At 42.5% G+C, this 16,508-nt stretch overlaps 2 protein-coding genes across 3 annotated transcripts in view; one reads left to right on the forward strand and one right to left on the reverse strand.

Annotated features, from left to right (window-relative positions):
* Positions 1-4,580: 4,580 nt before the first annotated feature.
* LOC108372058 (uncharacterized) lies at positions 4,581-5,630 on the forward strand. 2 transcript variants are annotated; one of them, XM_017627702.1, is made up of 3 exons: positions 4,581-4,626; positions 4,703-5,203; positions 5,244-5,630. In XM_017627702.1, the coding sequence occupies exons 1-2, from the start codon at positions 4,615-4,617 to the stop codon at positions 5,201-5,203; spliced, it is 513 nt and encodes a 170-aa protein (XP_017483191.1). In that variant the 5' UTR covers positions 4,581-4,614; the 3' UTR covers positions 5,244-5,630. The 2 variants fall into 2 exon arrangements, with proteins under 2 accessions (XP_017483191.1, XP_017483189.1); XM_017627700.1 differs by having other exon boundaries at positions 4,703-5,625.
* Positions 5,631-7,539: 1,909 nt separating this feature from the next.
* The window catches only part of LOC108372059 (ankyrin repeat and BTB/POZ domain-containing protein 2), a 10,367-nt gene continuing 1,398 nt past the window's right edge, over positions 7,540-16,508 (reverse strand). Inside the window, exons 2-6 of the mRNA XM_017627703.1 lie at positions 8,912-12,066; positions 8,485-8,848; positions 8,094-8,418; positions 7,718-8,030; positions 7,540-7,620 (exon numbers count right to left, since the gene is read on the reverse strand). Of these exons, the coding sequence (XP_017483192.1) occupies positions 7,725-8,030; positions 8,094-8,418; positions 8,485-8,848; positions 8,912-12,066 (4,150 nt within the window). The 3' untranslated portion in view covers positions 7,540-7,620; positions 7,718-7,724. The remainder of the gene's footprint in view (positions 7,621-7,717; positions 8,031-8,093; positions 8,419-8,484; positions 8,849-8,911; positions 12,067-16,508) is intronic.

A 16,508-nucleotide genomic window follows, 5' to 3' on the forward strand; every position in this document is an offset into this window, starting at 1 on the left:
CTGTGTAAATTTTTAGCGCATAATTTCAAAAGTGTTAAATTTTGAGTTGTGACTCTTTTGAAGACGGTTTGCGATATGTACATACATACATATGTATATACATACCTACATGCATTGCAACCACATGCACTTGACGCTTATTGCACGCCCTCTGCACTCCTTTACTGGCTGATGCGCTGCTGGAAGTCTGATTATTTTGCGTTGTGCCCAGCACGCAGCCTACGGCAAGGTATGCCAAAAATAGCATCAGAAGCAGCGGTGGAAGCAGCGAGTAATTTTGAATCGATCGGGCATTTAGTTGACTGCCTGCCTGCCTACCAACCTCGCCTGATTGCTTCTTACTGCGGGCTGCCCGCACATTTGATTCGACGGTGGCTCGGCTATTTCAGCAAATGTACGAGTATGCTAAAACATGAGCATTTCTGCTTTCTTATATCTAAATATGTAAATAGTTTTGAAATTATAAATTATAGCACATATTTCACATATGCTTATGTGTATATATGTATTAGGGCGGATCGAAAATCTAATTTGTCTCAAATCCCTTGGTAGTAGTGAATATATATTGTATTATGAAGTCAAAAACAAGCCTGCAAAATATTTGTTAGTTTTATTTTAATTGTAAGAGCCCGCGTATTGTTCTCTTGATAATTGCACTGGTCTATAGGCACAAGAGAGGAGAAGCTCGGCCAAACACTAACCTACATATGTGTAAGCGCCATTTTATTATTACCATTGTATTATAGTCAAAAGATGTAAAGAACAGCAGTAATATTGCAGGGCTGCATTTAAGTCGCGGGTTCCAAATATTCTTATCTTGTTTAAATATTACCTATAGTCCGTGAATTTTCACAAATCTCGGAACAATTTCGGTAGCTCTAATAGAAAATCCATTATTTTCCATCATCGTGGAAAAATTTTGTGTATGCAAATGAGTGTGGAAACCCTGAACAAGCACAACTTCTAGCAACACTAATCAGTTTACTTATATTTATCCATACGATACAAAAATTTGCAAATATAGGAAGTTGACAAAAAAATTTGTTAAACATTTATTTTATTCTTTTTATTTTTTATAATTTGAATGATTTTCATCATATTATTATCATAAATCATTACGTACCGATGGAGTAATATTTACTAAAGTTATATCGAAAAACTTACGTGAATCTCTAGTCTTTTGTAAAAAAAATTTCCTTCCTTAACTTGGTTGCAGAGGTAATGAAGAATTAAAAATTCGTAAGGGAAAATTATCGTTTTTGTAAGATTTATCTCAATGGGCACGTTCAGCTGGGTAACAGCTCGGTAACTGTTGCGATTGCACCTTCTGAACGCGTTGTTGTGTACTTCTGATCAACTGAACAGTTGCGATCGTAATATTTTTTGATCATTTGAGACAACATGTTGGTGTGTACATCTGAGAGTTGAATTTGACAGCTAATGTATCAAGTCGTTCAGAAGCAACGGTTGTGCTCAACTGCTGCGCCTTCTGAACAGACTCAATACCTTAAAAGCTTGTAGTCTTATTGAAAAATTATATATGAATTTTAGATAGTAAATTTAAAAACCTTTAATTTGATCGTAAATCGTCCTGTTTATAACAATATAAACGCGTTTCATAGATATTACGAGCCAAAGTTTCATTTTCGAAATTCATACACTTTGATTCAATTACGCGGGCTAAATATAAGTTTTAAATTAATCTTTCGTGGCCAACAACAATTGGCTTAGACCTAAGACATCATAATATTACTATTACATTACCGTCAAATGCCTTTTATTTTCCCCCATACAAAATCGACCCAGCCTAATATGTATGTATGTATACTTACTTACGCAAATGCAATAAAACGTCCAAATACTTGCCAAATCATTCGAAATTATAGGTAAAATATTGACTTTATTCAATGTGCGGAAAGATTCGGCATGCTTTACTGAACTCAACTTTGGTTGCAGAATTAGTCGGGAATCGAATTCATATATAGTACATATTTACTTAGATTATATAAGAGATCGACGAGGCTAAAGAGTCGGATAACTGATATTCGCTGCCAGCGGATATTGCTACACTCTTTGTTTAAGAACGTCGTTGACTTAGGCAGCTTGAAGGGAGGCAAAAAATCGGTTTAGTCTTTGGCGGACGGAGGCACGCATAGACATGTAAGACCGCTTAATTGGCTCAATGTTGATCCCCACCGCTTACATTGAAGTAGAACCACATAGTTTATCTAATGAAGCGTGAAGTAGTAGTGGAGATACCACCGCGTTAGCCTAGCCACACCCGGGCAGTGGAAAAAAGGGCTCGATGCTCTCGATTTCTTCATTTTCCAGACAGCCGACAAAATGGCCATTCGCTCGCAAGCCCATGTTGTTGGTGTGCGCTCACAAATAGCTGTGGCTAGGGATGGCAAAAAAAAAATGAAATGAAATAAATTTTTTAGATCCTAGGGTGGAGTAAAGTTGATGCAGCTAGCAAAAAAGACTGTTTGAGATGGATGGATTTTAGATTCCCTGTAGTCAAATGTACTAGTTGTAAACTACCTCATAACTAGTATGAGCCGAATGCCCAACTAGTCAGCCAACTATATTTTTTCCATGCAATCAACTGCTATTTTTAACATGGCGATGCCCTACGAGATGGCAATTGTTTCGGTCAGAAATATACCAGTCTCATACTAGTTCAAAATGCACAGAAAAATACTAGCCCAATTATGGATCAAAACCACTACTATGGGAATCAAAAAAATAAAATGAATTCATGAACATGCAATAAAAAACTTTTGATTAAGTACACTTTAATTATGTATGTATGTAGGACATTCTAATTTGCATTCCCTGAAATGAAGCAAAGAAGCGAAACAAATAAAATATTGTAGGACATTCTATTTTGCGTTACCGGCAATGCCTAAGAGAAGTGAAAACATTCGAAGGCATTATAACGTTATGCCTTCTAGAATACGTTACAACTAAAAGCGATTACCGATTTTTTGCTGGGTTATAGCACTACCTACTTCGACCATCGAAGGCACCATCGGAAACTGGGTGAATACTTCGCTCAGCAATGACTGTGAGGCATCGAAGGGCTGCAGGTGGGCAAAACTCATCTTGCCTTCAATCTTTGAAGGTATAAGTACCTAGTTTTTTCTCTCACTGAGCAGACGGGACTGCAGATAGCTTGTTGGACTGCTGACAGGTCACTTCGCAGCATAACCTGACTGTGATAGGCGTACATGAAAACTCCATTTGCCTATTCTGCCCTGAGGAGGGTGAGATGGTGGTGCTTCTACCCAGCCTTTGCAAGAATTATGTATGAGACATTTGGCCGCGATGTGTTGAGAGACGAACAGCTGACGCCCAACCAACTTCGTTTATTCGTAAGTCATGCAGATTTAAAACAGCTAAGGTAAAATGGACATAAAAGTAGTAAAATGGGCGGCATCTAAATAATCTGCACGTACTGTTTTCTGCACGCGTTGTTTTGTGCTTGCTTCCGACAAAAAACAAAAGTGGGTACCTATGAACCTATGAGAGCCTTATTTGGACTATCACCAATTTTTTCGACTTGCCCTTATAAATTACTCTGCTTCGTGTTTTTATTGCATTCTGTCATATTTAAATGAAAAACAAAACCAAATTTAGATACTTTCTTGTGAACTTGATGTAAATCCATTTTTTACTTCAAAAAGGTCTGCAGGCAAATATTTAATTTCTTTAGTCACAATTACAACGAATTACAAATGTAAAAATTTGCGTACATTTATGCAAAATATTTGCACTCCGCTTCCGCAGGCAACCAGAAACGCAGCCAAATCGAGCAGTCAATTGCTCACGTAGTACACATGTTACTGGAGTTGCCGCATGGTTCTTGTGATTCTTCTGCTCTCTTTCTTCTTGTTTCGCATTCAGTGGTTGATTTTGATTGTATGCGACTTCCCAGCAATGCTGTAAAGATGCGTCAATTACTGCACACTGAAAAGTAAATTTTCAAATTCATTTAGATATGTTTGAAATTTTGCCAATACGTGCGATTGGAAACACACGTATGTACGCTAAATAAAAGTAGTTATATGCTAAGTGCGGATGTGTTTATGTTAATATGTGCTTTTGTAAATGGCGGATGTGCTGGCCAATGATGCAGAGACGTAATGCATATCGCATGCTTACGTTCGATTTTTTTGTTTTGTGAATCTAAGCATAAACATCATTCAAAAATAAATTTTTATAACAACGAGGCCCTAAAGTATTTTTTTATGGTGCCAAACAATGTTTAGCCAAGGCAGATGAGTGACTAGGTGCTAAAGGGAGCCGCCGTCCTTAACATAAGTCAATTGTACCAATACTTGAAGACTATTTTGCTCAGTGCATAATTTGGCCAAATAACAAACTCAGCTCAAGAACTTAACCAAGAACTGGATTTAAGTACAATTAAAACAGAAATTGAATGCCAAGTGAATTCTAAAAATAACACTGGAATGGCCTGTCATGTCCAAGAAATTGAATGCCTTCTTTTTACACACATTTTTTGGGTATAAAAAGTGCACAAGGCCAAACCTGAAGCATATTTGTAAAGTTAAAGCCAAGCAAACTACTTCGCAGCAAAGAAGTCCTAAGAAAATGTTTCGATACGTAAGCAGCTCCCAAAAATTAAATCCTTTCAAAGTCCTTAAAACAGAAATAAATAAAATTTGTATCTCCCACTCAGATCTGCTTAACCTCGCTGCTCGCTTTCGCGTATGCCGCGCCCATCGACCAGCAAATGGCAACCATTGAGCCTGCCATGGAGCTGAGAGCGCCACCTGTCGACAATGTGCCAGCGGCGCCGGTGGAAATGAGAGCACCAGTGGTCGGCATAATGGAAGCCGGCCTAAAACAATCTACTGATGGCGCCTATAACTTTTACTATCGCGGCGAGGATGGCTCTTTCCGACAGGAAAGCGCTGTCGTAGTCCATCCAGGCAGCAAAAATCAACACTTGAAGATCACTGGCAGCTACTCGTACTTTGATGCCAATGGCAAGGAGGTGGTCGTTCTCTACAAGGCCGACGATCGCGGTTTCGTGCCGCATGGCAACAATATTATGCCGCAAATTTCCGCAGCGGCAAAACAGAATAGTCAACTGCCGCGCATGGTGGAAGAGCATGAGCCGATGCCACAGTCGCCTGTTGTCGGTGGCGTATGGAGTGACATGACGCAGATGCAATGAGCTAGAAACACGCATGGAAATGTGAAAAAAATTGGTCAAGAGGGAAGAGCGCGGAACGGGGTAAACGCTATAACAGTGCAGTTGGATGTGAAAGAATGAAAGTACCTTTTTTTTGTTTTTAATTTTTATTTTTTATTTAACTTAACATTTAGCATCTTCGTGATTTGCTGCAAACGAGAATAAAAAGACTTTTTCACACAAATTGCTTCTGTTGTTAAATTTATGCTGCGTATTTTTAGGCGCAACTCAACATATGTTAGCGTATTTCTGGTGATTGCGAGTTGTGTCCAAATACTGAATACTATTGCTGTAGTTTGACGATAAATCGTGCCGACTTGCAGTTGATGTTTTGTTAAGAAGTTGTACTGAGATTATCAATCAAGCTCAGTCGTATTAAGATTTTCGATCTTCAATTATACATGGGATTAGATGGCTTACATTTTTCAAATGTGGTGATTTCCGAAATAGCTATCACTTCTACCAATTTTTTCAAAAATTATTGTTGCTTTTCCACAATAGTTTTTCATTAAAAACCACCTCAAGCTCAGTTAAAATTGTTGTATATACATAATTGTTATAAGGCCATAAAATAACAAAAAACAAATAACATTATTCATAATGTTACAGGCTAACTTAGTATTCACGAACGCCGTCAATTTACTGTCAACAATTCTCATGCACATACAACTTGTATGGAACCAGCCGAAATTGGAATTNCACCCGTTATATACATAATTGTTATAAGGCCATAAAATAACAAAAAACAAATAACATTATTCATAATGTTACAGGCTAACTTAGTATTCACGAACGCCGTCAATTTCCTGTCAACAATTTCTCATGCACATACAACTTGTATGGAACCAGCCGAAATTGGAAGGCGTGCGTATGAAGCCAACTCAATTTCCAATTTTTGTTCTGCGTGACATTTTTATTTGACGTTTCGCTCAATGAAATCAAATGCAAACGCACGCAAGCCAATTTCGGGTGACGCAAAAATACAAATTCGACGGCGTGCGTACCTAACCGAAAGTCGCGAATATTAGGTTAGCCTGTAAAAGCCTGATTATGGCAACTTAACTCAACGGAACGTAGAACTTAGAGAATCAAAATTAAACAGATTTCGACGTGGCATTACATTACGTTAAGTTTCGGCTGTTCAATTATAAGCAATACCCATTTAACTGAATTTTTAAGAGAGTGCCGTAAGTTACGTTAAGTTGCCAAAATTATACCATTATTCTCTGCTTTTCTCTGCCGCTCAGCAGAATCGACATTTAGCGGTCAACCAAGCAACAACATTTTTGTTTTCGCGCTAACTTAGTTTTTGTTGTTAACTCAGCGCTTATTTTATTGTCTACAAATTTTAGTTTATGTTAAANTCGGCTGTTCAATTATAAGCAATACCCATTTAACTGAATTTTTAAGAGAGCGCCGTAAGTTTCGTTAAGTTGCCATAATTATACCATTATTCTTTGCCGCTCAGCAGAATCGACATTTAGCGGTCAACCAAGCAACAGCATTTTTGTATTCGCGCTAACTTAGTTTTTATTGTTAACTCAGCGCTTATTTCATTGTCTACAAATTGTAGTTTATGTTAAAATATATATGGACAATTGTCGTCTCGCTTATTTATGTCCAATTTGTTTACTTAAGCGGGTTTCACTGTATCGATATCGTTAAGTGCTGTGATGGTGCCGTGCACTTTGCGGAAGTATTATGATGCTTACCTTACTACTGGGTAAAGGAAACGAAGACTACCCTTTTCTAATTGGTTTCCCTGGCTTTAGTTATGTCTGAACAAGGCTCACGTGGATCGATAGGAAAGAGTGTATTGCTTCATTCGGCATTCACAGCATATCCAGTGAGGAAGTAGACAATTTTGTTGATATCTTTAATTTATTTATTTAAAGTATAAAACTGGGATTAAACTAAATATACATACATACAAGATTGCTTCTAAATTTCGCTATAAACTACAAACAAAAGCTTCGTACATGGAATGATGGTGGCTATTTGAAAATTTCGCAAGTACTAAAGACTATAAAAAGCTTACGAATATATTGCTTTGAGCAGTTAACATAATTGTTTATAAATACAATTTAGACTCAAAGATGTTAGTATTCGTTGTGCATCGAAAGCAAATAGTGTTTTTTAGTTATCGCTTTTCGGATGGGGTGAATTGTATTCGTGGAAGAACAAACTTTTTTTTTCGAAAATTTTGAAATCCGCTTACAAAAAATAATGAAACTTATATATATATACCATATTCATATAAGTATAACTGTAACTACGCCGCATATAGTTAATTTTTCACTTTTCAGTTTTTTTTTTTTCAAAAATACTAAATCTACATATTTTTACTTCTTTAAATATTTGTAAGCCTTTAAATGTCGATATTTTACATTCCCAATGCGNCACTTTTCAGTTTTTTTTTTTTCAAAAATACTAAATCTACATATTTTTACTTCTTTAAATATTTGTAAGCCTTTAAATGTCGATATTTTACATTTTTCAAATTTTACTTCTTAGCAGCGCCCAGACTTCCACCCCCGCCACTGTTGCCCATACTGCTGCTCAACAAATGTGCGCCTCCACTGCTGGGTGGTGGCGAGCTTAGCTGTTGACGGAAATTGCCCACACCTACAGGCTTGCGTTGCTTGATGCGTTGTTGTAGCGTGTGCAGCAGACCTGAGAGCACATCGTGATTGGGTATCTTTTTGGCGAAGAGCAAACGCTTTACCGAATCGTCATAGGTGAGAAGAGCGACCATATTCTGCAACAAGAAGCCCTGGCAGTACTCGAGTAGTTTGCTGGCGTTGTAAACCTACGACAGCAAATGTTAAGTAAAATTTTAACTCAGCTTAGATAAATATATTTACACTCCTACCTTCGCATGTATGTACATGGCCACCACATTGTCGATGTCGATCATCTCAGAGCAGCGTGACTCGGTGTAGCGCAGGAGGCCCTCCAGCTGAAAGAAGCTCGCCGCTGCCATCAGCTCCAAAACGTCAGCGTTGCTGACCTCCAGTGTGGCACAGCCACCGCTGTACAGATAATGCATGACCAACTGGAATATGTGGTAGCGTATGTCATTGATTTGCACCGTGGGCGTGTTTCCCTCACTCAGCTTGGAGCTGAGCATGCTCTGGAAACGCGGCGAGGCGGTTACCAGCACTATCTTGTGACCATAGAAAATTTTGCCCTCCACTCTGAAAACAAACGAAAATTATTAGGCGTGCATTCGTTTTCTAAATTCGCTTGTTTTTTTTTCTCACCTGAAAGTCACATCGCTCAACTCTGGATTGTTGACAAATTTCGGGTCGATACGTGAGCTGTTCACCGACTGCAGCGCAGGCTCTTTTATGGGTTTGATAGTCTCCCAGCCGAAGCAGGTGGCGAAGATGTCGGCCAGCAGAAGGGTTGTGCCCTCGTTCTTACTGTAGCGGAAGATATTGAAGAGCAGCGGCAGGCACTCGCTCACAAACTGCGCGCTGTAGTCGTCTGGACATACCTGTAGGAAGTCTTGTAGTAGTTGGTCGATCACCGCATCCAAGCGCAGCTCATGCGCAGCCGCCAAGGCGTGCATCCAGCAATGCAGCGTCCAGGGTACGCCTAGGGTGCGCAGTTCTATTGTTATATCTGGCATGGAAAGTTGTTTGGTTAGCCGATCTCACATATTGAGTAAAATATATATCTACTTACCTAAATGATTGTTCTCGGCGCTGTGGTACATAGCCTCTTGCAGGCTCTTGATTTGCGTCTTATTTAGTGTTAGTGGTAGATCAGCGCTTATGCGTTCACCGGTCGCATTTCCAGCACCGGCGGCTCCCCCACCACGCGTGGCGTTACCGACTGGTTCTCCTTCGGCAAGCATTTCTTCGAGCGAAAGTACATCTTTGATCCCTGGTGACATTGGATGAGAGAGCAGCTTTCGCAAGCAAGCGCGTTGTCCATGCGCGGCTGCTACAGAGATAGCACAATAAGAGCCACGCTGCGCCGAACCGCCGGCGAAACACATTGTGTCCTTTTGTTGTGTAGAGAGAAAAGCGTTCGCGCCATGCGCCAGCAGCAGTGAAATTATTTCAACATTACCAGAGCCGCAGGCTACTTGCAGCGGTGTTAACGTTGGCTTCTCCTCGCTTAAGCGCGCCCCACCTTCCACTTTGCCGCCTCTCTCGAGCAGCAAACGCAATGCTAGGTAATTGGCGCGACTCGCGGCGAATGTCACTGCTGTCCAGTGCTGTGTGTCTGGATGTATGCCTGGATAGTTCGTCTGCACAACTGGTGGCACCTCCACATTTGGATCGCAGCCGGCATCAAGCAGCGATTGTATGACCACCTCGTCATTGCGTATAGCAGCGATCATAAGCGCCGTGAGTCCAGCGTGGTTCAACGTATCATAACGCGTCGTGGGCGGCAGCAAGTTGGCTGCTTGAGCCAATAATTCCGCGCGCCCGGTAAGCATGAGCTTAAAAGCCAGAGTGATGGTAGCGCGCTTGCCCAACTCCGTGGTGTCTTCGCTGATGCTCGACGCAATGGGTGTAGTAGCGCCAGGATGTGAAAAGTGTGTCTTCTTTGTAGGTAGCTCTTCGTCGTGAGCGATCGACCTCAGGGGGCAATCAACGCCAGGCAAAAGCAAGCGCGCCGCCTGCATGATATCATCCCTATCGATCATAACCGCGTGACGGTATTCTGCGTGCGCTGAGGCAACACGCAGCCATTCAACCAATGGGGGTAGCACAACATATGCGCGTTCGTAGCAAAGCTCCTGTACGTTTTGGCTGCTGCCGCCAGCGCTACCACTGACACTCGATGGTGCACCGCTCAGATCGCTGTGCTCTAGTTGCGAGCAACGCATGAAGTAGAACAGCGCAGAGAGCGCAGCATTGGAAAGCGCGGTGTGCTGAAACTTCTGTTGAGCGCGCAGCGTCAAGTCTTTTAGTTCGCTTATGCTGCCAACGCAGGTCGTGAGCAGGCAGGGCTCCAGGGACACATTGCTGTTGGCGCCAGAACTTCCACTCTTCTGGGTACCCGAGCCGAGGGATGACAGGCTGGCCCAACGTGGCATTGTAAGTGCACCGGAAGCCACTCGCCCTGCATTCAGGTGCGCGAATGGCTGCAGTAGACCCCACAGATCACCGGAATGTGCAATAGATTGGTCCAACACGGTCGTTGTTAGTTGGTTTGAATTATCCACGGGAAAACTTTGCAGAAGTAGCTCCTCAAGCAAATTTTCCATGCCAGCGCAGAGATACACCGCCCCGTATTCATGTATAAACTTGCCGAGTCGCGCGTCGGCCATCCAACGATGAAAGCGTCCCACGGGTAACTGTAGTCCAGCACGCGCTGATTTGCTTTGCTTTAACGCGCTGTCGCCCGTAACAGCGAACATCGCTGCTGCGCGCAAGCACGCCTTGATGCAAGAGTCTGCCAATGCCGGACATAGAACGATTTTGTAAGCTGCTGCCACCTCTTGTTTGGAGCACAGTCCCAGGCTGGCTGAGAGGCGTTGCACTTCGCGCGCTATACGCACCAACGCGCGTTGCAGCAGATAACCCAGGCGCGGTATGGTTTCGACTGATACACGCTCCGCCTGCTCTTTGCAACGGCCATTTCGTACAACGCGCATAATGCAGTGCTGACTCCAGGGCGGATTCTGCAATTCCACAAGGCGATTATGTGAGTCCACCCATACAAACTCGTCAGCACTGGTCACATTTGTGTTTACGGTCTCCAGCGAAGAGTAGCGACCTAAGCGGCGTGCGGGTTCCGAACTCTCTGATCCTGCGCTGAGGCTGCTGTACGTGCTCGTACTCGTCTGCGAGCGCATTGTTAGTTGTTGTATGGCCAATTTGATGTCCTCCAGTCCGCTACCACTCCATGGTGCTTTGGAGGCGGGTATAGCGCGATGACGCGCGCGCGAATGATTGGTGCTTGTGCGCGAGCGCGTGCTGCGATTGGTGACGCCAGCGGCGAGACGATCTTCTGGTAGTGGACCAAGCGCTACACCACCGCCGGGCGAGGAACTGCCATGGCCACCTGTATCGGACATGCTGGCATGCCCCGATGATCGATTCTCATCCGACGAGCTATGACACTCCTGCACGCGCTGAAGCGCGCGGAATTCGTGGTGATGTGTGCGTGTGCTGGTCGTCGTGTTCGTTGATTTTGCATGCGCACCGAGCTGATAGCCACCGCCACTAGTTGCGCCATGTGCTGGGGTTGACTCTGCCGTCGGTATGCCAATACTGCAGTTGCTCAAGTCCAAAGAGGATAGCGGTAGCGGGCGTTTATCGCTCGCGCTTGCTGACTTCTGTTGCGCTGTCACCGGCTGTGGTAGTTGCGGCTGCTGCGATGGCAAATTACCGCTCAACATAGGCGGCTGCGACTTGACTGGTGTGCTTTGCACAGTGAGTCGCGCAGGCGCTGCCATGGAGCGATGTGGCGACGGCTTAGTCGGCGCTGCTGGTGGACTCCTGATATTTCTTATATTAATCGAAGTATTGGGCGCGTTATTATGATGTGTTGTTGGAGAACCCACAATTACGATAGGTGCGCTACTGGCAACAGCAACGCCTCCATTCAAACGCTGGGCCACTTCCTTGGAAATGCGCTGCGCTGGCGTGGCAACCGCAGGGCTTTGTATGCGTCCACTGGAGGAACTCAAACCATTTGGCGCATTGAGCGGCGTTGAGTTGGCGGTCATTGTGGTGCCGGTCGAAGGCGATGTAGGCATTGCACTCATTTGACTTTGGTTAGGCAAAGCTGCTGCGCTGGGCGAGCCGTGGAGTTGAGAGTTTGATGGTTGCGGGCTGAAGACGCCGACGGGCAAGTCGCTGCGCAAGTTGCCAGTTGGTCTGCGAAAGAGAAAGAAAAAAAATTATTAGATGGCGTTGTTTGCTGAATATGTGTAAAACTATGCGAGTTTAAGTATGTGTACTCGCAACTAAGCTGCATGTGTGAAATTACTCGAGTGACAGCTGGCCGTTGCAGTACTGCATGTGAAGTCTCGGTGCGTCAAACGATTTCACATAATTAAGCTGCTTATGTACTTATGGCTTACGGAAACAGCCGAGTCACCAAGTCAAATCAAAACAATAGCGATAACAATAACAACTACAACAGTGAAATTTGTTAAAACAAGACTTGAGGCAATGTTTATGTTCTTCAACAGCCAAGTGGGAACTTCAGCGCTTTCTATTCCGTTCGCTTCTTCCCTGATGTTCTTCTCACTTCACATCACAACTCAGCGCTAAGCATCCACTGACAGTTGAGTAAGTTGTTGCGCTTTGGTTGTCGGTGGTGTTCCCACTAGACGTTCATGCTGCCACTCAATTACCGCTAATCCGCAAAGCAAATTCTGTGCTGCTCAGAACTGGCACAAGCAAGTGTTCGGGTTCTAATTAGAACGAAGTTTAAGACAATCATTCTTTTTGTGATTTTTCGACGCAAAATAATACAGAAATTTGCATTAAAATATAAACGACGGGAGAAAATTACAAAAAATGTATAAATAAAAAACAAAAGCAAATGACTTGTGTGTGATTGAATAAATGCCATAACTGTAAAGCACAGCGGCCGGACGCGCTCAATGTCGCTGACAATGAAAAATAAAATTATGTCAGAAACAGTTGCTGTTTGTCATTTGCGCCGACGCGTAGCCTCATTTGCATTTGAAAAGTTGAGCTGCGGTAGCAGCAGCAGCAGCAGAAACAAAGACTTGAACGGAAACTTAGAAAAGCGAATACAAAATACCATAAACGCTTAAGCACAAAGGCGCATGCGCTCAAGCAAATATCTTTTAAATGGCAATACATTGTTGTAATTGTTTTAAGTATTTGTTTGTTTGTTGTTCTTCACATTGGCATTGTCTTTTTTGCGATAAATGCATTGCTTGCTGTTAATTAAAAACAAATAAATATTTTTGTTGTGAGATCAGCGCAGCTTTCACTGAAAGATTCTAATCAAATCTTGAAATTAAATGGCTGTTAATTTTAACTGTGGCTCGGTAGCTCGAAGAGTATTCTTTAATGTGCAAAAATTTGTTAAGCAACATTCATACATATGTAAGTGGGTTAAGCAAACAAAGTTTTACAAAATCGTAATGTCTCAGCTGTTTTAAATGCCTACTACGAAGTCTACTACTGATAACGGTAGTTATAATTATGAGTGGAAGAGATAGTGAAAAGCATTCTAGAGATGGGCGCGTGATTTTCGTTCACGTTCACGCACGATCACGTAAGTTACGTAAGCCGCTCACGCTCACGCGAGAAAAACCGTGACGCATTAAATATTGCCTTAGATTTCCGCCTGTTTTTAGATTCTGACGAGTTGATGATTGTTACACCGATAAATTTGTTCATCGTAGACACTACGGTTCGACTATGTTTATGGCGTTTATTCAGACACAAAGAATGTTAAGAAATCGTCTTCCGATTGATTGCATATTTGCAAAGTAATACGAACAAAAACTGCCACTGCAACCAAGCGACTAAATAATCGTCAAGAATGGGCGACTGCTGCCCAAATAGTGTATCATGGATCGTTTTCTTGAATCCCGCATCGGACCATCTAGTCAAGGCTAGTTGCCATATTTTAACTTACACCTGCTAAGTATATTAGAAAGAGACGAAAGTGNTTGTGGTAGTAAGCTTTATACAAAACTGACACCGTTAATTAAAAATTTCAGCACTGCGAGCATTTAACTGTGTCCAATCGCAGAAGATTAATACAGTTCACCTTGAAATTGAATCTTTGGCAATTCGCGCAATCCAATCGTTTTACCCTACCAAAGGAAGTTGACGTCAATTGAAATGTTGTAAGCGAAAGACCTTCGACAATCGCATGCATATTCACCATTAATCGGCTCATTGGAGCAAAGGAAAGACAAAATGCTATACATAGCTAATAACGAATGTGTACTAATTCGCTTAACAGCTGGCTGTATTAGCAACAGCAGCCGTCATGAATCAGGTAAATCAACAAACATTTGAATGGAAGAAATGAGTTTCCGCTTACTTGCAGGCACTAATGTTTGTATTATTTATTTGTATTGTTGATTCGGCCATCCGCTGTTGGTGAATCCAGTGCAAATATATACATATGTAGCTAAAAGCCGAAAGTATCATAATCACATTTTTTTCTATTTCTGTGGCTAGTTTTTTTTGTTGGCTAGCGACGCAGGACGCTAATGATAGCTTTATCATTGATTATAGAAGGAGAATCACCTATGTGCGGCTGGTTGATGCCTATATTCGAGAGATGTTTGGCTAGGGGTCATGTTCCGGGGCCTTGGAAAGTGGTCAGAGTTGTGTTCATCTAGGGACTTCAGGCCTATAAGTCTCTGCTCGTTTCTTTTGAAGACGCTGAAACGCTGATCGATCCGCACTTAAGAAGCGGGATCCTCAGGCATCGTCTTTCCTTGGATAAGCATGCCTAACTCACTAATAAAGCTAGAGGTCGGAGCCGACCTTGTCACCGCTTGCTTTGCAAAAGAACTATAGCGGCAGATTGTGGCAGCGCTTCAATCCGGAGATGTATGACTAGAGATACCCCGAAACGCGAATTGTCTTACCGCTGGTTTGGGTCGTTTTCGTCTCAGAGGAAATGTCAAGAAGGATACAGTATCCTTGTATTGTTGAAGGTAGTTCATTGGCATTATGAAACTATAATCAAGCCAGGTTTATTATATATGGAACTCATCTGGAGGGGGTGCAAAGAGCCGTCTTAATTGGAATCAGTGGGGCGCTTCGAACCACATCTACTCTGGCACCCAATGACATGTTAAATGTTATGCCTATAGATATACATCTGACAGGGTTGCCACTGCGCGCGCCGCAGTAAGGCTAAGTAGAGTGTGCTTTAAGTTAGCCTCGAGCTATGGGCACTCCAGTATTCTAAAAGACTTCGGGTTCCTACCGACTCGAACAGACCACTGCACGCCGGATCTGAGTCCGAATGGATCATTCACCACCCACATTTCAGCGAGAGAGGACCGGGAGGGGTGATCCTGTCAACTGATTTACAGATTGACTGAAGCTGAATGGGAAGGTTGGTGGAGGTGTCTTCTGCGAAGAACTCTCCGCCAGCCTGAAATTTAGGCTACCGGATCACAGGAGCTCTTGCAGGCAGAGGGGGCTACGATAAAAGAGGCTTCGGCTAGATTTCTCTCTAGTGTATCACGTTTAAAGAACATGAATATTTATTCCAAGAGTCAAGCAGCTAACAAAGCTCTTGGCTCCTGAAGTGTGCGTTGGAGAACGTTGAAGGATGGTTCCACTTCCTTGTCGACCAGGTCACAGCGAGATCGCTGGAAACTCCATGGTCGATGAGCTGGCAAGACAGGGAACCCTCGAGGAATTACTTCCGGATTAGGAAGGTGTGGGAGCTCTCCTTACCTCGTATGGTATGCTTCTGGACAGATGGATGTTTAGGCAGCTCAGCGAGCGCAAGAAATCCTTCTAGCCACGTGTAGACCGGAGACGTTCTAGGTAACTCTTAAAACTAACATCTCTCGTTGTGTATTTCTATGCATGCCTTGTCTGGTAGACTACACAGCAGTCTTCTGCCTGCTTAAATAGACTTACTAATGTGGCAGTAACGGATGGCTCCCCAGCAGCATCAGTTCATTCAAAGCGCCGAGTTCTCTCTCACTTTCGATTTGAAATGTATAAACATTCACTGCCTTATCCCGTCAAACCTTTACCAAGCTTTGGTAAGAATGAACTTTTCATTAATTATTTTTTTCGATCAATTTTGCCACCATCTGCTCTCCCAAATTAATGTCTGAATTAATTCCTTTACTGGATTTTCCAGAAAAAAAATATAACGAAAAATGTGGTGTGGGTGTGTTGCTTATATAAATTGTTTGGCTTGCAATAGTTATTTGTTATAACCAAAGCTGAATATGGGGAAAACAAAATGCAATGCAAAAGTGCAATTAATACGCCGTAAAATACCGTTGTAATTGAGAAAATGTGGCCGATTTTTTATCGGCTGACAGGAGGACAACATGGCTGCAATAGATACCACAAAAGTATATCTATATTGAAAAAAAAAACAAAATTAAAAGCAAATAGCGCACTCTATACAACGAAATGCAGCCAGGCAAATAATTAAAACAGTCAAACCAATGCAACCGCAAGTTGCCACAAGGTTAAATAAATGCGAAAATATGCAACCAAAAAAAGGAGGTCGTGCTACACAATTCAGTTGTAAAATTTGCTATCAACTGCAATAGTAAAACTGTTAAAAATTTTGTATGTGAAACAAAAAGCACTACTGTTGGTCCAGGAACCAT

This window comes from Rhagoletis zephyria, unplaced genomic scaffold, assembly GCF_001687245.7.
Source record: "Rhagoletis zephyria isolate East Lansing unplaced genomic scaffold, Rhagoletis_zephyria_1.1 Rzeph_scaffold_05402, whole genome shotgun sequence".
Taxonomy (NCBI): domain Eukaryota; kingdom Metazoa; phylum Arthropoda; class Insecta; order Diptera; family Tephritidae; genus Rhagoletis; species Rhagoletis zephyria.